The 24417-nt window shown below is 39.9% G+C and overlaps 1 protein-coding gene across 1 annotated transcript in view; it reads right to left on the bottom strand.

Moving 5' to 3' along the window:
* Positions 1 to 5432, bottom strand: part of MRTFA (myocardin related transcription factor A) — a 48851-nt gene extending 43419 nt beyond the window's left edge. Inside the window, exon 1 of the mRNA XM_041416943.1 lies at positions 4932 to 5432. Within this exon, the coding sequence (XP_041272877.1) occupies positions 4932 to 5058 (127 nt within the window). The 5' untranslated portion in view covers positions 5059 to 5432. The remainder of the gene's footprint in view (positions 1 to 4931) is intronic.
* Between the last annotated feature and the right edge of the window lie 18985 nt (positions 5433 to 24417).

The raw sequence follows: 24417 nt of genomic DNA, 5'->3' as shown, positions 1-24417 counted from the left end.
TGCTTCTACCTTTTGGATTGAAATTTATTGATGCAGCAGGTGACAAAATCAGTAATTCAATGCTCAGAAAAGACAGGAGATATGGGAGTTGGGCATGAAACGAAAGATCTGAGCGGGCACTTATTTTTGGTATAGATATTGACTAAGCTGTTGATCAATGACTTGCAGGTGTGACTGCATGATGAAAAATCAGAGGTGACTACTGACAGATCTTGTGCATGATAGAATACTGAGAAAAGATTTACACAGGCAGCCTGAGATGGATCCAAAAGCAGAAGGAAAACCCACTCCTGTCACTGACCCTCATGCTTGGGCAAGGACTCCAAACACTTTTTCTGGATCAAAGAAAGCAGTTTGAGTTTCAATATCATAGTTCCATTTTCAAAAAAAGCAGCTGCTTTTCAACAGCTCCTGGGAAGTCTAAGCATCAGTCATTTGCTGTTTAGAAGTATAGAAAGAGATGTTTTCTTGAAAAATAAACAGATAATTATTTTAAAAAAATCAAAAATCTGAAAGCCACTCAAGTGTTTTCAAGCTCTATTAATATGTGTCCCAGTTGCTGGGAGTATCAGTACCTCAGCACCACTGCCACTGAATATGAAGCTCAGTTCCACTGAGAAGAAAATTCAGTTGACAGGGCAGGAAAGTACTTACTGGAAATTTTACTTGGTATCATTACCAGTTCAAAGCATTGCCTGCATAAATGCTACTGACAGCTGTACTCATCGCACCACACCCAGTTTCTACTCTTTTCTGTTTTCTGCATGTGTTAAGTCCATCCATCTCCTTACTCTTGCAGTGCCAAGTCTGCAGCTCTTTCCTTTTAGTATTACTTTGCACTACAGAAAGCACTGTAATAGCCATTTTTGACAAATTAAGTAAATCACAGTGTGGTAAACAAGTTAGCCTCTGTCCCTCTCCTCCTCCTCCTCTTCCCATTCCCAGCATGAAAATAGCTAGGGCTGAAGCAACAGCTGGGGATCATTACACTGACAGGAATAGTTTAGTAAACTGCAAGAGGGGAAAACATGTCATATCCAAAAAAATAAAAAACACATTAGAGCATCAGGACTGAAAAAACATGTGAATTCAGCTCCAGGGATAATGCTATGACTCTTCTTCCACTGATAACAACTGACTTACACAAACCCTGGTCATTCAGTGTTAACTCTTTTCCCCAAGCTTCCCACTCATGTCACAGAGTTAACAAATACCCTGAAACACCTCTAGTCCTCACAGTCAAACAAGGCACACTATTAAGCAAAAATAAATTTAAATTGACAGTCAATTTCAAGCCACTTCACATAAATATATCATTATCTCACCTTCACTGCACCTCTTACTTTGAAGCATAGTCACAGGCTGTGGTTGCAGCAAGAGGATACAGGGAGTCTGGTGTGCCTCTGGATCTGCCATAAGAATGCCAGAGCACATCAGCTCCCCGTACATTCAACACATTTTCTGTGTTTTAATGTGTCAGAGCACTATTTGCATAAATAATTCCAAACAGTGGGATGCATTAGGCCATAATTCAGAAAGGCATCTGTGTGTTTTGTGACTGGTTTCTGACACTGCTTCTCCATGAATTTGCATTGCTCACACATCTCCCCACAGCAGCTTCAGGTCCACTCTGAAGCAGAAGACACAAATCACCCTTTACAGAAAAATGTCACCCTGCATTCCTGTGAGATGCCTTGGGCACAGGGGCTGCCCTCTTGCTGGGGATCTTCTTGGGACTGGGAGCTTCCAACTCTACCCATGCAGGTCTCCTGACCCCTCCTGGATGAGGTGGGGCCAGGGCCAGCTGGACCTTCAGTGCTGCAGGTGTAATGACAATAAGGTCTAGATGACTCCTGAACAAAGTGAAACGCTAACAAGCACTCGCACGACTCTGATCTCTTCAAAGTACTGAACAGATATTAATAGTTTAATCAAAGGCTAAGCTAACTCAAATTACCTCCCATTTGCTGTGGACCAGGAATGTGCACACAGTTTGTGCAGATCAGATGGCATGCAGGAACTTGTTCCTGTGTCTGGGCCCTGAGATACAAATCTTGGAAAAAGACAGGTGAGTTTCACTGTCAGGCCCCGAGTCACACCGAATGCTTTTGAAGGGAGGACTTGCCAAAAAAAAAAAAAAAAAAAAAAAAAAAAAAAAAGAAAAAAATCTATTGTATTTCATACACTAAAATAGAATTGTTAAAAGAAAAAAAAAAAAAAAAAAAAAAAAAAAAAAAAAGAAAAAGAAAAAGAAAAAAAAAGTTTCATGTCGCACAGATGTAGTACAGAAGTGGAAAAGTTGGAATTTAGTTTTGGAAGTACTTAATTCTAAGCTAAACTCATGTGAATGCTAACTGGGTTTTGAGTAGCGTTCTGCAATTCCCTCTTCATATCTCTCATGAGGGGCTACCACACTGTTGTGTTAACTGATCCAGGAACTGCAAACTGGGCCCCAGTATTTGAAGATTAAATCATTCCGAGGCATTCTTGAATAGAAAACATGTTTATGGATTCCTGAATTCTAGGAATTTTGCAAATAACTGCCCCAACACATACTTTGAAAAATACAAGCTTAAGTTCTTTGACTTCTGCATGTCAAATCCATTTCTGTGTAGAAAGGATCACCAGTTCCCAAACTTCAATGTCAAGTCCTAATTCAAAAAAAGGAAATAAATCAGATTTAGGAGACATCTGTTTTCCAGAAATCAGGAAGCAAGATGTAGTCTATTCCAGATAGCTGCTTCTCATGAGACCCATTAAGAGAATAGATGAGCATTGTCAGCATTAGTATAGACAGCCCTTATTTGTCCAGTTTGATTAAGAGTGAGGAAGAGAAATGCATGCTTTTTATGTCTTGGGGACAATGAAACTAAGCTATCTCATTTTTATGGGGACCAAAAACTAAGACACAACTGTCATCAGTCTCAGTTCAATGCTAATTCTGGACTTCCATAAGGGTTTACACATGGATGCATCTGCTCCTCTGCTGCCCGTAAGAACTGGCTCTGCAAAATACAGTGCATGCTACAGAATAAATACAACAGGCATCCCAAGACCACAGGAGACTTGAATGGAGCAGCAGCAAACCTAAAGTGTTATTATTTTCTTCATCTGACAGGAAAGAAGCTGGCAGCATCACTTTCTCTTTCCTAACTTTAATTTGGTAGCTGGTGGAAAGCAGCTTTCCTCATCACATGTGACTTTAGAGCATCATGGATTAGCCATGGGGTAGGCTGATGGTATTGCTGGACTTTGCAGAGTCAACATAGCTTTTCCAATAACCAGAATTATACAAGATTTCAATGGCCTTAATTCACTTCAGCTTGAGACAGCAGCAAACCTTTTTATATTGATTAAAATTAGACAGAATTGCTTTTTCCTTACACACGTTATCCCACTGTACAGTTTGTGATATTTAGTGATTGGATGAAAGATGTAACCTGGTACATCCAAATGCAAAGTACTCACCTTCTGTGAAAACCAATGCTTGCAAACAGAGGACAGATGCAAGTTCTGGCTTTTTTAAATTTTGGGTTGTTTTTTTCCTCTGAAGATTGATGTGCTGCAGATCTATGTCTCCAAAGCAGATAAAGAAATCTGGGAACACTGCCTATACTAATGGATTTATAACTCCTGAACTTGAATTTGAGGACTTGGGACTTCAGTTTTCTTTTCCTTCTCCACAGTATTTCAACAAAGAATATTCCAATGAAAACATGCCACAAAAATGGTAATATTTTTAAAAATTAACAACAAGCTAGCTCTTGATAGATGTTAAATAAGTTTGGTAGGGGGAGTGACAACTGGAAGCAGAAACCTAACAGTTTTGTCTGGCAGCTCCAGCAGGACTAAACTATGTACCAGAGAAAAATCCTCTAAATGTAACTGCTAAAATCCTCTTCCACACACTGGCCATCTTTATGCAACAAACATGGCCTTATTCTATCTGGATTATTGTCCTCAACACCCACCCCTTCTTTATCTTGCTTTGCTGTGCAAAATGTCAGAAGGTTATTTTCCCCTCCTTTCAGATGACATTACTCGCTCTTAAAATCAGTCATCACCTTATTCTAAGGCCACTGTACTCCAGATCATTGTTTCCTTCTGCAAGTTCCTACTAAAATTTCACACGTAGCTAGACAGATCCAGTATTTCTGATAAAACATAAACCTTGCTGCTTGCCATTGGCTTTTTGTGATGTTCTGCCATTTTTCTCTGTAATCTTTTCCCAGTTCCTGTTTGTTGATGTTTATAATGCTGTGCACTATGAATGGATCACTGCCTGGTTTTGTCTTCTCAATCTTTTTCAATCCCTCCAGATCCTTTTCTTTCCTTTTAGATATCACTCCCTGGAATGTGACCTCTCTCTGTCTACATAATCTTTCAGAATTGGTAAATTCTCATAAAAAATCACACATATTTGCAGAATACCAACAACTAAAGCAAAATCACATTTAGATATATACACAACACTCCTTGTACACTCTCAAAACAGGAACATAAAGACACTTAAAACATGGTACTCTTATCCTCTTCAAGGCATAGTTGTCACTCAGAACAAGCCTTTTCACCTTTAATGAAACAGCCTTAAAACATTGCTCACAAGAGGCCTACAGATGTAGGGGAGAAGAAGAAATTTAAAGTTTGAAACCAAAATTTCCAAATGCAATTGTCTCAAGATCTCAGCACTGCAAGTCACTTCATACAGAGCTCCAGGCTTGTCAAGTGACATGCTTGAACACCCTCAGGGACAAGAGGTCACAGGAGTCAGTGGGAAACCCAAAATCTGGACTACTGCCCAGACAGCAAAAAAACAGGCAGATTCAATATGCAAGAGGGGAAAAAAACCACAACAACACAAAAAAAAAAATCAAAACCCCCCACAAATGAATTATACAGTGCCTACAACAAAGAGAGCAGAGCCTGCTAACCTTCTCGTAAGCTGTGGTATGAATCCTGATACGTGCTTGAGCAGCTCTTGCCTTGCTTTGACACAGTCTCTGCGAGTGGCACAATCCCCACATAGGCAGGCTGGAGTGTCTTGGCTTTATCCAACATGTTAGAGGAAATCCCTGGACCTGAAGGCGGATTCTGAAATACGGGAGACGTCCAGGCAAGTGAAGGGGTGCTTAATCCTTAATCCAAGAGACCCAACTGCAATTCCTCTCTACCAGGTTTCGGTCACTGCACCAAGCGGTAGAGCAGAAAAAAAATCAGTTTACTGCTCGATTCCAAGGCTGTGCTTGCATCAGAACAGAGAGGTTCTGTAGGCACAGACAAAGCCTGACAGCCAACATCTAAAGATTAAAACCAGCAAGGCTCTTGGCAAAATTTTCCTTCCTATGATCTCAAAGCTCAAACAGAAACTTCACTGTTTCAGCAAGCAGCTATAAGCATTCGGGCACCCAGTATGCAGAGCACTGCTTATCAACAGATGCGTGGACTTCTTTGTGGGGCCACTTGCAGTAACAGCCAACCTCATTCACCCAAAATAGTGAACAGTTGGTTTCTCTACTCACACTGCAGACACCTGCCAGACAGGCAATATCATGTGATAGAGCAGAACCCTCTCTCCCCCTGCATCTCCCAACTGTAAGCACGCTGTGTGCACAGCTAGGAGAATACCCCTGTCGGAGTGCAGAAGCCACGTGCTTTTTCCCTCTTCTTGCTCAAACCCTTAGAAACAAGAGTACTAGCTGTGGGGAAAGCTAAACTGATAATCTGAGAAACAGAGTCTTCATATGCATTTGCCCTGAGACCACATGCAGGTAAGAGCAGGCTACTGCTGTTCAAGCACTATTCTCTCCCCCTCTTCCATTAAATCCATTCTCCCAACCTAGTAGAAACACCTACCTGAAGGTAATCTGCAGCCCCAAATCAATAACCCTCTACTGCAAGCACCAGAACTTCAGAATCTCTGTTTGTATGGGGGCAGCCACCTCATCTTATTTCATGTGTATCATGAACAGATGCCACAAGGCTGACAAATTTTGGTTATACACACTGCCCAGCATGGCACTGGCATTAGAAGTGGCCAGGGAAAGACACATTCCAGCTGAGCAACAACCAGGAGGTACTCTCACCAGTACAGCTGGTAGCTATGGTGGTTTTTAATTTTGCTAAGCATGAATCATAAGAAGCGCAATGAAGTCTGGGGTAAAAATTTTTTAAAAAAAAAATCAAAAAAAATCAAAAAAACCCAATGATTACATATACCTAAAAAAAGTATTCGTGTTATCTTTCCAGGGAAAAAAAAAAAAAGATGAATAGTAATCAGTGTCATCCTACACACCTAAACTAAGATAACCACATGGACATTACAAAAATAAAAAGATTAATACTCTAAACACTGCAGGAACAGTTTCCAATTCATATTCTATTCCCATCCCAATCAAGACAAAATTTTCTCATTTCCAAACAGTTTGAGAGGCATTCAAGCCATTTTATAAAGCAAGGCTGGAATCACATCAGGGAAAAAATGTCTCTAATAATGAAACTAATATCTAAGAAAAGTAGTGTTCAACCAAATGCTAGATGGCATCAGTGACATTTCTGAGTACTTTCAACAGTACTCGTCTTACTTTGAAATGTCCAACCTTCACCCAGGAAAGAATCAAAATTCCAGGCTTCCCCTGAGCAAAAATACACCTTTGGTGATAATATAAAGCTCTGTAATTGCACTACTCCTGAATTACCACCGTATACTCAACAGAAATTTTCATCTTAATTTTAGGATTTGTAAAAGTCAGGTGAAGGTTCAGTGTCACAGTGAACTTTAGCCAGTAAGGTCAAATTACTGCATAAATAGAAGAGCCTGTTTTTGCGTGAGCATTAGCAGTCACTGCACTGCGGAGAGCTGCCTTGGGAAAGAGACCCAGCACACCACAAGAGTTCCAAAGACAGGATGAAGGAGAAGATAAAGCAACACATTGTCCAGACCTCCCCTTTCAGCAGCAACACAAAACTGCACACTGAGTCAGGCCTGAAACTCTGAGCAGGGAGGTCCCATAATTGTAATAACTAAAAAACAATTATCCAGTGCCAGACCCAGGCCTACTTTTCCTGGCAAAAATATACCATCTGGATGGTAAAAATGACAAGATGCAGCTACAGAGGTAAAGGCCAAGAGCAACCTGTCTTGTACAAAACACTGATACCATTCCCACTTGTTTATAAACATAGAAAAGTTTTTTAAAGTTTGATTTGTTTTAGTGGATCCTGGTGTACTGGTAAGAGATGTGAAAGTCTGATCAGCGATCACATGGACAGAAATATCAATGCACTGTCAGAACAAGTGACTCTGACAGTTACTCTGGAAATTGATTGGAAAACCCATTTCACAGCAGAGCTAGAATTCCAACAACAGTTTCAGTTGCTTAACCACTCCAGAAAAGTAGGATCAACCCCACTAATGCACACCCAACATTCAGTGTCTTGCACAACTTTTACCCTGGAATTGGCAGAAGTGCTGTTGGCAAAACAATCACCTTTACCAAGGGCACCTAAGTATTTGCCACAGATTTCTCATCTGAAAAACATGAGGCCCAGTTTTCATAATCTGCCCATGAGACATGAATTGAGCTGTACATCCTTTGACTTTCAAGTGTGAAAAAAGACACAGAATATGTGGATGTATTCTTACTCAAGATGCTGCATCAGGAGCACACAGGCTTGCATGGATACTGCTGCTCCTTCTGAGGCCTGGAGGGCATGGAATGCAGCACTTGCATTTCAGGTACCACTCAAAGTAATGAGTAGGTAGTGGTACCTCAAATACACCTAAATTTTAATGAATTAATTTCTTGTACCTTTCTATCTTCAAAAGCCAGGGGAAGGGAGAGAGGGGCCACACCAATCTTAACAGAGTAGACTTTAGATGAGTTCAGCTGTAACACAAAACTGCATCATTAGTTTATTTCCCCCCAAAAATACTGCACTTTTAAATTCAAATTATTAAACAGATAGAAAATGTATTCATAATCTCCATCACCACCTTCAAATGTGCATTTTTCTCCTCCTTTCACCTCCAGTCCTCTCTGCAGTTCAATGCAGGTTCTCCTCTTTCCCCCAACAATAACGTTCTCACAGGACACAACGCCTGCAATGATGCACGCACATAATTTAGTGATGAAATATAAACAATGCACTGCTAAAAACTTACTCAGGCAACATGAGAGAGATCTCAGCCAAGGTCTAAGCCAGATAAATCCTAAGAGAGAAGTATGAGCCCACCACATTTGAAGATCTGATTGAGATTTCTAGCAAGTAGACAAAAGCTGGGAAAATAATAGAATGCTGCACTACATCACTGTGAAGCTCTGATGTCTTACAACTCAATTCATTTTATACTTCAAAATAAATACAGACTGCACACTGACACTTGTGTTGCTTATTTCTCAGCTAGGGATCACATCTATGTAATGTGAGTTCGCTGTGGATATTCCCAGGATCCACCAACAATGCCTCCCACCAACAATGACCTTTAGGAAGAGGAAGAAAAGCGAGGCTGGGAGCACCGCACACTTTTGTTTCTCCAGTTCTCAGGAAGACCCTGAAATTTACCTACTCTTGTATTTTCAACCAGCTGGTGACAGCTAGCGCTGCCATTCAGCATTGAGAAAACTCCTAGACATGACAGGTAGCCAAAGCTAAACCACCATGCAGATGTAAAAATAGGTCACAGCAGCAGGAATCATGCCTGGGAACCTGGACTTTTGTTGTAGCTTTTGAGCAGCTCTTCAGTCCTCCAACCCACTCTGGGATATACCACCACCCCTGCTTTTGGCAAGCTGGCTGTCATTGAGCTGTAATTACTGCGAATTGAAAGCATAAAAATAGCTGCTGCACAGGGTGGAAAACCTATCAGATGATGTCAAGGCGAGTTTTGAGCCCTCCCTTCCCCCCACCTTCCCCCCTCCACTTCCTTTCCTATGTCACTTTCTCATTACCTCACTGTCTCTAATTCTGAAAGTGCTTCTCTCTGCATCTTTCAGCTGTCAAAGTGAACTTTACACAGCAGCCAGAGCCAAATCAACCCCCAGCCCATATATAAACTCTGCCACCCACTCCATTCCTTGGGATTCAGCCAAGATGTCAGTTTGCCTTTCCCTGAAAACACAAAGCACATGAAATCCTCGATCCCTATCTGCAAAACACTGGACCAAGAAGAATCAGTTGAGCCCAAGGAATGCAACTCTGATCTGCATTTGATTAACTCCATAGATAAGCAGTTTCCAACCAGCAATGCAAGTCAACATGGTAAGTGAGGTGTGGAAAGGCAGCAGCAGCAATCCCATCCCCCTCTGCTAACAATAAGTAACTCAGCCTTGCCTCTCTCCCAGGCTCTGCAGACCTGAGGAGCAAAGTGTGCCACAACAAAGCCAAAACTTTTGATTTTCCCACCTCTCCCCTCCCTAGATCAGGAGCTCAGTACTGCAAAGAGACTCCAGAAATATTGCTACAAGGGCTGAAAAGAGGGAAAAGAGAGAGGAAGGGAAGCAAAGATGTTGGTTCACTTATGGACCTGCCTCTCCTCCTCCCTCCCTCCAGGACCCACTGCACTGAGCAGGCTGGGTGTGATAAAGAGAAGGAAATGGTCCAGAGGTCTGTAATACTCTAAATCATGTGCAAACAAAAGCACTATGCAGCACATGCTCCTGATACTACTACATGAGGGTAACATCTGCTCAGAAGGTGTCACCTATATGGTCAAAGAAAATGGTGCAACGTTTAAAGACAAGTTGGTTAATTTAGATGGATTTTCTTCAGAAAACCACTGACAGCAGTTCTGTCAATTCCATGCTCTAAAAAGCTGTATATACACTCCTTGACTACAAAAAGGTGCTGCCCAAGGAGAGATTTTGAGCCCAGAGAAGAAGAAATGCTGGATTTCTCTGACCAAAGCAGTGGAAGGACTCGGTCCATGACAGAAAACTTCACAGTAGAGGGTAGAACAAAAGCAGAGGGATTAAGAGAAAGAAGTTTTACAACCAGTTCCCAAACAACTACAGCCCACTGTGCATATAAGCCCAACAAAAACAAGCAAGTAAATGAAAAACACATATCCAAGCACATCTTATTTGTTATTTTTACCATTTTGGTTGATAACTTCTGGTTAGATGCAAACACTGTTGCATACCTCTTTACAGTTCAAAGTTACTAGCCCTTCTTCAAGTTACCACCCCATTGTGAGCCCCCCAGAACTGGTTGTATGAATGCTCTCACTCTGTTCCAGTGCAAAGTTAGAAAGATTAGCTCAAATTACCTTGGCTAAGCCAACGAGCTTCACAGTGAGAGCTCACACATCAAGAACCACATCTCAAATGTGGGGTGAGTATCTCCAGTGCAGGGCCTTAACTGAGAGCTGCTCCAGCGGGAATCACAACAGAATTCCATATATTCCTTTAGTTCAGCTATTACCCAACTTGCTCTAACATAATTACTCAGACCAAAGGAAGTAACAGTTCCTTGCTCTTACCTAAGATCAATAGTTTACTTGTTATAAAAGAGTCAGAGGTTTCAAGCCAGAGACAGTCACTCAAGGTTCGAGTTAAAATTGTTCTTATCAGCCTTCCTGCCTACAGTTAAACTGCTAATTCACCCACATGCTCCCCAAATAATTTCAGCTTCTCCAGGGGTAGGCAGATGTGCTCACACAGGTGCAGATGTGCATTTCCCCACCACTGCCCACAAGCAGGAACACTCAGAGGCTGCAGAAATCACACACACAGAATGACACAGAATACTGAGTTGGAAGGAACCCACAAGAGCATCAAGTCCAACTCTTAAGTGAACAGCACTGACATGTGAGTATACACTGTGACCAGTGGAGAACACTGAGCACAAGACTTTTCAAAACATTTCAAAACATTTCCTCTTACAGATATTCCAGACTTTAATTTAAACCACTATGAACAAGTGAAAATAGCAAAGTCCAAAACATTTGGTTTTGCTCTCAAGAGCAGAAAAACAGAGGAAGTTCTGGCTGCCAGACCAAGGGGGTTAGTGAGCGGGATAGAGTGGAAAAGGAAGCAATTTGAATTTGTCTTAAAACAGTAAATTGGTTTTAGGAGGGAGTAACTGGGAAATGACAGGAGGAAGATACCCTTCCCCTCATGTTAAGGCATGTCTAAGAGTTTGAGAAGTTATGTCACTAATTCCTGTGGTTGTTGAGCAAAAGCTATCCTACACTTCTCTCTCCCACATCCTTTAAACAAAGCAAGAAAAGGTTTCTTCTCTGTGAAACCCTCCTACTTACTGCACTTACTGCAAAAGAAGGTTACCTGCAAACACTTGGAAAATGCAGTCTATTTTTAAAGTACCTAAACAAGAGAGGAAACAGCCAGGCTGTACTCTGTGTTCACACACTGCTTGTGGAAGGACTAGCAAACCCTTCATTTACTTCTCAGCTTATACTAGCAGAATTGCTACTAGGTAAACCTTCATTACAGGACTGACTTTTGGCCAGAAAGCTACTTCCTTCTCCAAACACACTGCTTACATGGGCAGTAACAACACTGTTGAGGCTTAATGTGACCATTATTCTTGGTTAACCTGATACAGAATTGCAATCTCAGAATCTAGATTGTTATTAAAGGTTATCTTTTCCTTAAGGTTGCAGAGATTTTTTCACAACTTACTAATGGAGATATAATTCTAAAAAGACCATAAACCATCCCATTCATTTAATAAGTTAGTAGCCAACCCTAATAATTTTAGATGTGGAGTTTTTTGACTCTTAACTTTTTCTCTGAAAGTGGCTGAAGTCCTTTGTCACAATCAGGTAATAGGAGAGGCTTGGTTAAGGTAGAGTAGGAGACCCAAGTTTTATGACACCTCTAAACCAATTCAGTGGTCAGCTGCCAGCAAAAGCAGTGGCCTCCTTTTCCCTCATCATGGATGCTCATCTCACCTCACAGTAGAAAACTGCTATTGTCAGGATTATTTGAGATAGGAAATAAATTTCTCTTTATAATGTGTAATGTATAGTTCTTGCACTGCCAAAAATCTATAAATCACTTCCAACATCAAATGCTCAAACTCCTCCTTCAGTGCTGAAATTCAGCTATTCCCTGGATATATCAATGCCAATCTCAAGCTCTCATGGTGGCTTCAGCAACTGAATTTGTTTCCATTATAAAAATGTATAGTGTGTTGGAGTTTTTGTCATCTATAGCTACAACACAAAATGAGCCTGAGACAATGTCAAGGCACACAACCATGACACGGTTAAACTCATGATATGAACACACTGATCCTGGAAAGAACTTCCAGGGTCTTGTATGGATTCATCCTCCCTCCACACATGCATACCTTTCAGACCTTAAGTGAAACATAAAGCACAAATCTCAAAAAGGGGAGAATTTTAGACTAAATTTGGGATAGTTTTTACCTGGATGCTGCTAAATCACTCAGCTTTTGATTAGCAAGAAAAATATTCTTGTCATGTTATGGTGGAAGAAATCCTTTAATGCTTTCATGGGACTCACTTGCCTATCACTGTAGGAAGATGCAGTTCTGACAGTATTACCATTCCTTCTCCATAGACTACATTTTTAAGTGAATCCTATTCTGTATCAACCAAACCACAGGTTTACTTTCCTTTATCTAAAGGAAGGGGGGACAAAGATACAGGCCTCCTTTGCAAGGCGCATGATTACTCTTAACACAAATTTTATCTCACGTTCAGGATTTCTGGTAATGTCAGCCATGAAAGCAAAGAAAAAAGGCAAGTATCTGTGAGGGCGTATCCTCTCCCCAGCAAAACCTGCCAAATATTAGGAGTTTAAATCACCAACTGGCCTAAAAGCATTGGAAGGCACATAGCCTAAGTGCTTATAACTGTAAAGAAAAGTGTGCTTGGAACATGATGTTCTGATTCAGACATCAGCTTTTGTTCTGCTTGCCTCCTCCTAAATCTGTAAGTTCACCTGAAACAATATGCAGAGAAGTCTCTTCAGTCACACTTTTCCATTAGCTGCCTCACACCCCTTTAAGATCTTCCCTTCTTGCTTTGGTATAAGTTACCAGAACGTATCAGTCACAACCTCACATTTATGCATTCTAATAAATTCAAATCTATTAAAAAAAAACCCAAAAAACAAAAAACAATTTGGTTGGATAAACTAGGTTAACACAAGTAGAGAGATTTACATATAACAGAGTCTGTGTGTCAGAACTGGAATTAGAAATCCACATATCCTCCCTTCCTTGGCTACTGGATCTACTTTATGAATCCAGACACGAGAGAGACCATTAAGGTGGGACTGCATAAAAGCAAACACGTGGAGGATCTAATTGAAGAGACAAACATGCAAAGGGAAAATAAATGTTTTTTAGATGGCTGCCAGTTGTTATGATCTGGCAGAATGTGGCTGCTCGCTGCCAGTACATCTAACAGCCGGCTTAACAGAAGTCACTTGTGAACAAACTCTTTAGAACAAAACCAATTTTAACACAACAGACATTGCCATATGCTTACTTTTAGCAACTATGCTATAGTAAGGCCAGAGCTGACTATGAACTCACAATTCTCTCCTATCAGAAAATACTTTTCCCTGGGCACAACAGCAAATCTGTCTTTAGGTTTAAGCTACAGCATGCAGAGACAGACCTGGTGCAAGAGAGGAGAGCAATGGGTTCTGTCTGCCTGTCTGTCCTGACACAGTGAGGCCTTGACACTGCCTCCTCAAGACCCTCCCAGAGAAGCTGATGAAGTAAGTCTGAGCCTGATGAGGAGACTGAGGTGGACTGAAAACTGACTGGCTGGGCCAGGAGGCTGCAGCAGCACACGCTGGGGGCTCAGCGGCTGCAAAGCAGTTTGGCAGAAAAGGACACCAAGTTGAGCATGATACAGCCATGTGCCCTAGGACAAACAAGGGTAAGGAAGGCATCCTTGGCTGCAGTAGCTCCCAGCAGATCATGGGAGGTGATCCTACTCTGCTCAGCCCTGATGAGGCCACCCCTGGAGTGCTGGCTCAAGCTCTGAGGTCCCCAGTACAGGAGAGCCATGGCCGTAACACAGAGCTTATCCATCTAAAAACCTGAAGGAAAGGTACAAAGGTACAAAGAGCACAGAGCCAGACTCCATCTATGGAGATATTCAAAAGCCATCTGAACACAGTCCTAGGCAACTGGCTCTAGGGGAACCTGCTTGAGCAGGGGTGCTGGGGAAGACAACATTCCAGCTTCAACCATTCTGTGAGAGATGTGTAACCACTCTTTTTCCAGAGACTTGTTTGTCTGTTCATAAATAGGTAACCTCAGAGTAAAATCAAAGCAAATTCTAACATGGCAAACCTCATACTGGGGAAATGCTCATATTTTTAATATTCTCCTAAGAGTCACTCATTTCTAATTTAATTCTTAACATTTTGAGTCTATCATGCACTGTATATTATTCTTTGCTGGCCCATCTTTTCTGTCTCTTAGACTTACTACCCAGCCACTGCCACCATTTATAGGCTCCATGACCTAGAATGCAGTAGTTTTCTCACCCTACTTAAAATTTCAGAGCTGAAACTGTTTATCTGCTTCCTCAGCTTCACTGTTCAGTACAGAGTTGAAGTGCTATTACCCAAGCCACATGAAATAATCTGGCATAATGCTCTAATCATTCCTTCTTTTTGAGGGCCCTAGGTTTCATAAGAAAGTTCAGTGAGTTAATTAGAGTCACTGATCTATCAGAAAAGTGAGGGGGTTTTAATGGCTTTGTTTTCAAAAGTGAATTAGACGCCTCACAAGAAAGTCCAGTTGTCCAAGCTAGCTGGGGCTAAGCAGCAGGTGCACTGAGCTGCTACTGCTGCTACAAAACAGGAGTGAAGGAAAGTACAACCCCTTCCCCTCCCTTCCACTGCTCACAACAAATCATTGGGACAAATAATTTAAACTGTTTTGTGTTATTTCACCCTTGAGACAAGCTTCTTAATTTTTTGTTTCAATTTAGTTTCTTTAGTTTAGTTTACCATAAAGATATTGGGTCCCAAGAGACAGAGCTGCCACATTTCTGTTTGGAATATCTTGAAGATAAACATACAGGCATGTGCTGTGTATAGACAGCCAGAGCATGTGAAATAAAATCAACACTCTGTGGGCACATCAGGATTATTCTTTGTACTACAAGCACACTAGACACTTAATTAGCACAAGTACAACAGTTTCATGATATGTCAGATTTATTATGATTATGCTGCAGAAATGTTTGGGATTTCTGAATGTCTTCTTCCCTCTCGGTTAGTGGAGTGAAGTTGCAGCAGGGCAGCCAGACATCTGGAAATTCTGCAGAAGTGTTAGAAGAACCCTCATGGTCCAGGATGGGGGAGGAGGCAGAAGGAAAAAGTGGGCAGTCTGGGAAAATAAGACATACACAAGAAGCAGTATCTGCTATTAAATCAACCCCCTGGAAATGAGGTTCCCACCACAATTTAGGCCCCTGGCTCTACAAAACCAACTGCTGTTACAGGAATAAAACTACACACAGCCAGCCTCCTGATACAAGTTAGAAAGAAGTAGTCAAGTACTTGACAATGCCAGAATTATGATCTTAGGACATTTTCTCCACTAAGTCCTCCCACACTTTTCCGTTTTCTGCTCCCAGTTCTTCTCTCTTCTTCCCCTAAATCAGTTACTCACCATTTTTCACTAAAGAAATTATTTTCCCCCCTGCTAACTCTCCAAATTAGATGCTACTCAAAATTCTAAATCAAGCTCTGCAATCTCCTGTCCCAATTAAATCAAAGGAAAGAGCAGCTCACATAAATAACATTTGCAAGATCCAGTTTTAGCTTCTAGATTTTGCAGCGAAGTTTCCAGTCCTGCTTCAGGGCCAGAAGGTTAAACATTTCTCAATGACGCAGGCTCCCTTAGCAAGAGAGAGATGAGGAAGGGGTCCAAAAAAACCTCATTCTTCCCAGGCACTAAATCAACAACCACAGCAAACAGTGACTGCCTCTCTCCAAGGAAAACTGGGAGGAGTGGAGCAGTCTCTTATTATATGCAGCCACTTTGTCTGTCACCATAATGCAAAAGCCCAGTACAAAGAGAAGAAGAAAAATAATCATAAGAACAAAAAAATTTTTTAAAATCCCAGAATGGAGATTGTATGTTGTGCACTATATAGAAATCATAATAAATTAAACAGCAAACAAACAAAAGTTAAATTCTGTAGAGCACTGCAAGTCTGTTTCAAATTGCTGTTCTTTTCTGGACCATTTAAAGTTGCCAATAACTTTCTAGCTTTAACTTAAAAGATGCTTTGACTGTTACATGGGCTGAAATTTTCCTGCCTTAGAGACCACTTTTCATACAGTACATATTCCAGACTCTCATTAATCTCTCAATTTTCAAGGTAAGATTAGCAACAGTGGTTTATCCAAAAGGAGTCTATTAATCTGGATCTTGTTCTTACTTATTCAGAGGTAACATGAAATCAGCAAAGGTATACTGAAAAGTTTTCTGTTTATTTCAGTTTTTAGTGAAAGAACATTGAAGACTCTAAGCTCAGGGAATGTTTTGCAGTAAGTCAAGCTCAAGGTACTTTCTGAAGCAAATGTTTCGCAAGTTGCAATTTTTCATCAGTGGTACCTCAGTGTCACATAGTAACTTTAATAAATCAAAAACACTCAATATATTTTCAAAAGGCATATATTTGAGTTGACATCAGTGAACACAAAGTCCAAATCTCAAATATTGAAAAACACAGACAAGGAACAAGAGCTTCAACTAGAGTATCTCCAGCAAACGTAAAAATAAAATAAAATAAAATAAAAAAATCTCTTCAAGGTCAGTTGTGATTACAGACTCATCAAGCCTGCTTGTGCTTCACTGGAAGCTGCAGCTTCTTTATTTGGAATGTACTCTTTTTTGAGGAAAAACAAGCAGGGCAAAGAAAATGGAAGACTACAAAGAACTACAAATACATTTCTCAACCTACTTTTCACATGAGTTAATTAAATAGGTTCATATCCTGTTGGGGATCCAATGCTGTGCATAATGCCTGGGAAGCATCATTAACACTACACAGAAGATCTGATTTAAAAATAAGCATCACTACAGAAAGATACAAAAAAAACCATTAAGCAGGTCACATTAGCAGATACTATTTTAGCACTTGCCTACTTTAAGAATATTTTAAGTAGATGGAGCTCCTTCTAGGGAGAATATTTTGCCTGCATTAAGGTTTGCATCAGTTAAACTACAATGAGTTATTTGCACTGAAACCCACCGACACATTTAATATTGAAAATTAGAAGACTTAACCAAGGAGAGAAACTCTAGGACAGCTGTCCAGCATGAGTGCAAAATCTAACACTTTTTAAAGCAGTGCTCAATAACTTTTTGTAGAGGACTATATGACAGGATTACTTGCAGCAGCAGAGGAGGGGGCTCTGCAACCCTGAAGAGTAATTCCAGTTCCATCGCTTCTTGACTCTTACCTACCTAAACTATTGCTACATTAGACAGCATTCTTAAACCACACTAAGGTTAATCACAAAAGGGAACTGTGCCAATGTAATTAAACCAGTTTTCTATATTGATTTTGATAGCAAAATTCTCCTGACAAAGAAATTGAGGGGAAAGTGGGTCAATATTTCTTCTACTAAGGCAAAGATTCACCCCCATAAAGCAGGGCTCTTGTTTCCTTAGCCACAAATGAAAAACCAGACCAACTCACGACAGCCAGCTGAGGTCTCTCCATTTAAAAAGACAATCTGGAAGAAACGCCAGTCTCTCCTTGGAAGAGCCCTAAGGTCAGAACAGCAGAGGGTGCTGTAAGTCTGAACCGAGGTGCGGCAGCTCCGCAGCAAGGAGAATCCAGATGCAACATGAAGCTGTAGGTTACTTCAGATTTTGGGTTTTTTTTGTTTGGTTTTGGAAGCATTTTTGTGGTGTAGGAGTCATTTGAGACTGGTAAAAGCAGACAGCAAACAGGTTACTACAAAAATTTATTTACAGTAGCTTCCACATAATATCAAACAATAACATCAGAGACATTCCCAAAACCTCAAGACTTACCTATAATCCCTACCACTGATCTATACAGCTCTGAGCACACATTAGAACATTAGGGATTGATTTACATTGATGCTTAGACACAAAAAAATTGTACTTTAATGTCTACAATCAAAATGTAGACTTGGATCCCATTATTTTAAAAAATCCTGATTATAAACACTAATGTAAATTTCTGCTATCACACAGGCATGGAAACTTGAGCACTTTGTTAAACATTAGTCATCTCTAAAATCTGGCAAACACTGGATAGCAAGGAATCACCAGGTAACTGGGAGACAGAACAGATGTGTGTCTGCAGTGCATCCCTTTGGGCAAAGAATGTGCTGTAATCATCATACCAGTTTAGAGACTCAGCACAGCACACACTCAGATATTAATCCAGAACCTAAATCAGTGGCAGGCCATGAAGATGACTATGATCTGCCTGAATCACAAAAATAAAAATTATCAATCTGAGCCTAGATACAAAATCAATAATAATTCCTGTACAAGTGTGCCTAAAGACCCCAAATAAGAACCTAATTAAAGTAATCCTTTTTCACTTCTTTCTTCCAATGCATTTGAACTATGCTCCTAAAGAAAAGTTGATTCATATTCATCATGTGAGTGGGTAACTCAGAGTATGATGACAACAACTAAACAGGGCCCATTATACATAATGCACTAATTTCACAGAAATGAAGACTCTGTTTTGATTACAGTTACAACATATTAAAAAAACCTGACATGATTTTACATGCATTTTAAACATTTGTTTTGTTTTTAATAACAATTGATGAATGATACCAAAAATTGCAGTATGATGATGACAGTCTTACTGTGTACGCTGGAAACTGGTTAAAATGCTCACACACACACCCCTAAAGTTAGTTCTCAGAAGCTGGATTTTAAAGTAAGCTGAAGCCATAAGAAGGGTTATGAGACAAAGCAGTCAGTGAATAATCATTTTGTGTCTACCACATCTTTACTGTTTTAGAACAAGTGCAGCCTGTCTGTGTCCCCCTGCAAGTTAATCTTACTTCACAGAAGGGATAAGGGCAAAAAGCTGCCTGAATGGTTGTTTTCCTACTCTCTCTTTTTTAACCTATAGGGTAACACTTGCTGTATAAAAAGAATAAACAGAGTATTCTCAAAGCAGATGGAGAAAAAAAAATTATTTTCAAAAGATGATTTAATGCTTCAACAAATACTTACTACAGGGTTAAAGAGAGTTCCAGGAGTTTCTTGTTTAAGTTTAAGGTTGTCAGTAGAAATAGGTACTGCTCAACTAAATTATTTTAATGAGTACTCTTTATTGTATACTGTCATTCTTGACACAAAAAAAAATAGAAAAAAGAAAAGCATCCTTTATATATTTAGTTTCAGTACAATCCTTTAACTCTGCTTTGGCTAACACAATCACACTGTGATTTGCTTACTCAATAGTTAATCACAGGATAAAAGGTAGCAAAAGGTTATGTTCAGATCTTTCATGAATGGAATAACTCACTAATGTGCAGCTTACAGCTGTGCACTCCTCTCTCCACGTCTTATAACAGCCAACCCAGAACTTTGTGCAGTTTGCAGCTCCAGCACAAAAATTTCCATATTTAAAGCTGACTTCAGGAACATCCCATTTGCTGCTTCGGAAAGAATTCCCACTGCATGATGACGATGAGGTTCACATAGCTTTGTTCAGTCTTTGAATCACATGCAGGATTCTGGTTAAAAGCCAGTGAAGAGTCATTTTATCACTACTCAGAATATACACACCCGGGGAGCTGCACCAGTAACCGGGGAACTCTTTACACTTCCCAGGAACTTTCTACCTAGATACAAAAGGTTACATTTCCAAATGCCATCGATGCCAAACAGAAATCAAAAGTTCTATTTTTAAAGTAGTGATGATGCAAACTATAGAGCCAGGAATGTTCTCCCCTCAGCTCCACCCTCCACCCAAAACCAAAATCCCAATTGTGTTGATTCAAGAGCTCACTGCAATCTTGAAATTCCAAGTTGAGGGAGGGAGGGAGGGAGAAGGAGAGAAACTCTAGGACGGGAGGGAGGGAGGGAGGGAGGGAGGGAGAAAAGAGAAGAAAAATAAAAGTTCTACTATTCAAACAAAATGAAATGCAAAAAACTTCACAACTACAAAAACCTCTCATTAGAAAATGGAAACAACAGCAAAGAAAAAAAAATCCACGTAACTGATGCTTGAAAAAGACAAGATGAAGTTAGAAAGCATTTTACTGCATCAAGGAAAGGTCATTCCTCATGTACTAAAAGCCAATACTGAATTTCAAATCTATTTAAAACAGGAATGAGAACACCAACAACAAACTGCAGCTCTGACATTTGCCACTCCTGAAAGAGCTGAGGAGGGGGACATATCCCTTCTAAGAATACACAGATATGCTGTCTGTCCCCTTTCTTCCCTTTAAAAGCAGTTTAGCAGCTGACATCCCTAAAGCACTTAAATCCTGTAAAGAGGGAAGAAAAAGAGCCTGGCGGTTGTGTTTTGAAAGAAAGAATTAAGGGATCAGCGCTGATTTTTTCTAAATTGAATTTAATATATCCCTAATCTGCTAAAGTAGCTCAAAAATCCAACTTTTCCCCAGAAAATGAGGGAAGTTTTGCATTTGATTCAAAATAACACTAATTTTTAGCTGAAAGAATTGTTCCTTTTTCAGAACCAGCTGGATACAAAGCAAATTAGACCACAGAAGTCAAGTTTTATCCACTACAGAGAACTAAATTATTTCTGTGCTCATTTACAGTGCTGACTTCAAAACAGCTCTTCTTTTGTTCTCTAAGCATGCATGGAAAAAAACCCTCTTGTTCATCTAAACCAAACTTCTGACAGTTTAGAACCACCTGCTTCTGGGTTTGCATACCTGTCTTCATATCTAATAGACTTTAAGCTTTTTTTTTCAGCAGGTCAACAAAACAAACATATCAAAACCCAAAGATGCTATTCAATAGACTACCCTACACTGAAAAATCTTAATTTTTTTCAGTATACTCACAGAAAGAAGATTGAAATGGGACAATTGTTAACATTCAATATATACCAAGACACTGCAAACAACATTGTTGTGCGCTGAAACAAACCAAAGCTACCCGGAACAGAAAACAAAGGTTTTAAGTAGAGCAAAACCATAAGGAAATAGAATTCATTAACAGAAGTAGCCATTTGTCCAAGTGCTAACATCCATTAATTCTGGCAATGCACTGTTAGACTCCACATGACCCTAAGAGGCCATAACTCTTCTCCATCCATGCAAAACGTTGGCAAAAAACAACCTGAAATTTAGGGTTTCTCTCTGGGTGGTTGCACCTCTGTATGTGTACTGCATGCACACCTCTGCCCAGCCACCTGCTAGAAGCCATAAAAAGGAATTTGTGACAAAACCAAATAAATTAAAAAGAAAGTGAAAGTATATTTGAAAGTTTGCATTTGTTATTTAAACACAGAACCTGCATATAGAGGCACACCCAAGACTCCTGAGGTTTCCCCCAGTTGCATGAGTCCCTCATATGGCTGTTCAAAAATATTTAAGTGTTATTAAATTGTAGATTGTGTCCAAAATAAAGTATGCTTCTAGCACTCTTGCCTCTCCATTAAAAAAAAAAAAAAGGAAAAGAAAACATAATATTCATTGCTCATTCCTTTAGTGGCCAGTCTGTTACAAAGCCAGGTAACAACAAAAACTATTTTTTGTTCAGTCCATATCCTGACTGAAAAGTGACCAACGGCAAAAGAATTTGCAAGATCCCTATATGGGATAATTAGATAATGAAACAAATAACAAAAAGGTTTCAGAGGAACAAAAAAAGAGGCTACATGGAGAGATTAGGTTGAAGTATATAATGGGAAGGAAACAGCAAGCTTTTGGAATCAGCAAATAAATATAAAGAAAACAAATGATTCAGATGCTGAAAGAGTCAAGGCAGCAAAAAAGACCAAGTGATTCTTGGAGAAAAAAAACACTAAAGAGAGAGTTCCCACTGCTAAGAGCTTGGTACAGATCACACATCAGCTTCATTGTCAGCAGAATGAAAACACACAAACTGGCACAGGGCTGGTTCCAAAACTACACACTTGAAACCGAATGAGGAATTTCACCCCACTGTGTATGTCTCCTTTTTGAATGATTGGATCAGTAACACCAGTTCTTTAAATAAGTTTAGTAGTCCAATGAGATGTCAAATAGAGTTTGTTACATTTTTGGTCTTATTTTTGCTTTTTTTTTTTTTTTCCCCCTGGGTCTACTGCTTTTTTGGAATGTCTTTTCACCTTGATTTTCACTTTTACTTTTTCCTTCCTCCGCTGTCACCACCTGCATTGGTTTTCTTACTCCTCCTTTTTTTCAGTTTGACAGGCATTTTTAACTTTTCTCTGGTTAATACAATATGCACCTCACTGTTCATATTATTCTTGCTTCAGTTATTCTTTGTTCTGAAGAAACAGTTCTCTCTGCTTAAGCTATTCTGCTTCCAGAAGAGTAAAGCTGTAATGTCCCCCTCATTTCTTTCTCCAAAACATTAAGAATGTTTTCTCATCTTTAGCATAAAAGGAGCTGCTTTTCACATGCCCACCAACATGGAATACAGACACTATGTCCTGAGTCAGCAATGGCTTCAGCTACTCCTGCTTCTTGAGTGGACTCCCATCAATACCCAAGCAGTAAGTAAGCACTCATGACCTGTGGTCTTGAAGAACTTTTGGTCTATGGAGTGCAACCTGTGTAAACTCTACCAGGATAATTTATTTACCCAGCTTAGGCCATGATTCTCCTATTTCTTCAGTGGATGTCTGGAAACTTTGAGGAGTTGACTGGGACAACTGTTTCCATTTTCCATTTTTCCAGTAGGGCTTCTGGAGATGAACATCAGGATGAAGAGGATTTGAGAAGTTAAGTCTTTCCTCAGCTAAGTTTTTTTCCTCATTCTAGCTCTCAAAAGACAGGAAATCCAATTTCAGCCTCTGAAGTCTCAAATAGTTTGCCCAACACACAACTACCTTGCTAAGCCAAACAAGAGCAGAGACCAACATCATCTGAAGTCTCTAAGTATTACAACTGAACAAATTGGCCTCATCATCAAGTAGCTGTTTTCCTTATCTAGAAACTTGTATCTAGAATCCACTATTCAAGACAAATTTTTTAAACTTATAATGTTCCTGTTGTCACACTCCATTTCCCCACCAATCTTGTGAATCCATTTATGTAAACATTCACCTACTTCTTGCTTAAGATTTTTCCAGCAGTGGTTGATCCAGAAGAGGAGAGAGTGGCTGCTGATGGAAGAGGTGCAATAAATCTGTATCCCTCATTAAGGTAAACTAAGCTTGCCAGGAAATTGCCTCAACATTACAGAACAACCCTGCATAATCTAGGACTAGGGTTAGGGGACTTAAGCAAAAGCCCCATACAAGTACTCTTTAGTGGGAGAAACTCTCACCCTCAGAATTAAATGAAAACCTCAGGAGTTACCATAATTTGGAGAGACAAGAAACACAACCACACAGTTTTGACAAAAAGCAATACTACTATGAAGGCAGTTTTCCTAATTTTTACAAATGTTCCTTAATTATGTCACCTTCCTGAGAATATAATGCACAAATTCAATTACAGGAACCCTGAAATATAAATTTCATGGCTGTTCTTTGTTGGCGTGGGGGGGGGGGGGGGGAATTAAAAAACTTATTAGAAATAAAGCATGTTAAAGTCAACATCTTTTTTCAGGCCTTCACATAAGAGCTTTCTTCCCCACAAAGCCAGATAAGATACTATCCAGCCCTATGCATTCTCTTCAATACCAAACACCTTGTTAGTGTCTACACCCTAACTCCAAAGTCACAGACTGCAAGAGTCCAGCTACAGGAATGATGTATTATGTACAAACCCTCTTCTAAACTGAGACAAACACTACATAAGATCTAGGCCTGTCCTTCCTATCTACAACAGGAGATACAAAAAAACATACTTTGGTTCTCTAAACAACAAAGAATATGTCAGGACTATAAAATAAAGGTCAAACAGAATCTTTATAGACATAAAAAACTTTCAGAGATATTTAAAAAACACACAAAATTAAGTTAGGGAAACTAACGTGGTCAATTCAGGAAAAGAAACCTAAAAAAACAAAACAAACCGAAAATAACCAAAAAAACCCCAGCAATTGGGGGGGGGGGGGGGGGGGGGGGAATTAAACTAAGAAATTATTGTTTTATGTGTCTCTTTCCCACTCACTACTTAAGGAAATGAAAAAGCATTTGACTTTCAGGAACAAGTTTGTCTTCACACTTGTGGCATTACCTATGTGCTGCTTTTCAGACAAGGCTGCCCAAGAGATTAAGAGTACACAAACCCCAACTCCTAGGCTACTACAAGGTTGTGGTCAAATCTTACCAAGGTTACAGTC

Source organism: Onychostruthus taczanowskii, unplaced genomic scaffold, assembly GCF_017590055.1.
Source record: "Onychostruthus taczanowskii isolate IOZ18803 unplaced genomic scaffold, ASM1759005v1 scaffold53, whole genome shotgun sequence".
Classification (NCBI taxonomy): Eukaryota; Metazoa; Chordata; class Aves; order Passeriformes; family Passeridae; genus Onychostruthus; species Onychostruthus taczanowskii.
The sequence above is the reverse complement of the archived record's forward strand: the minus strand, read 5'-3'. Positions and strand labels throughout refer to the sequence as shown.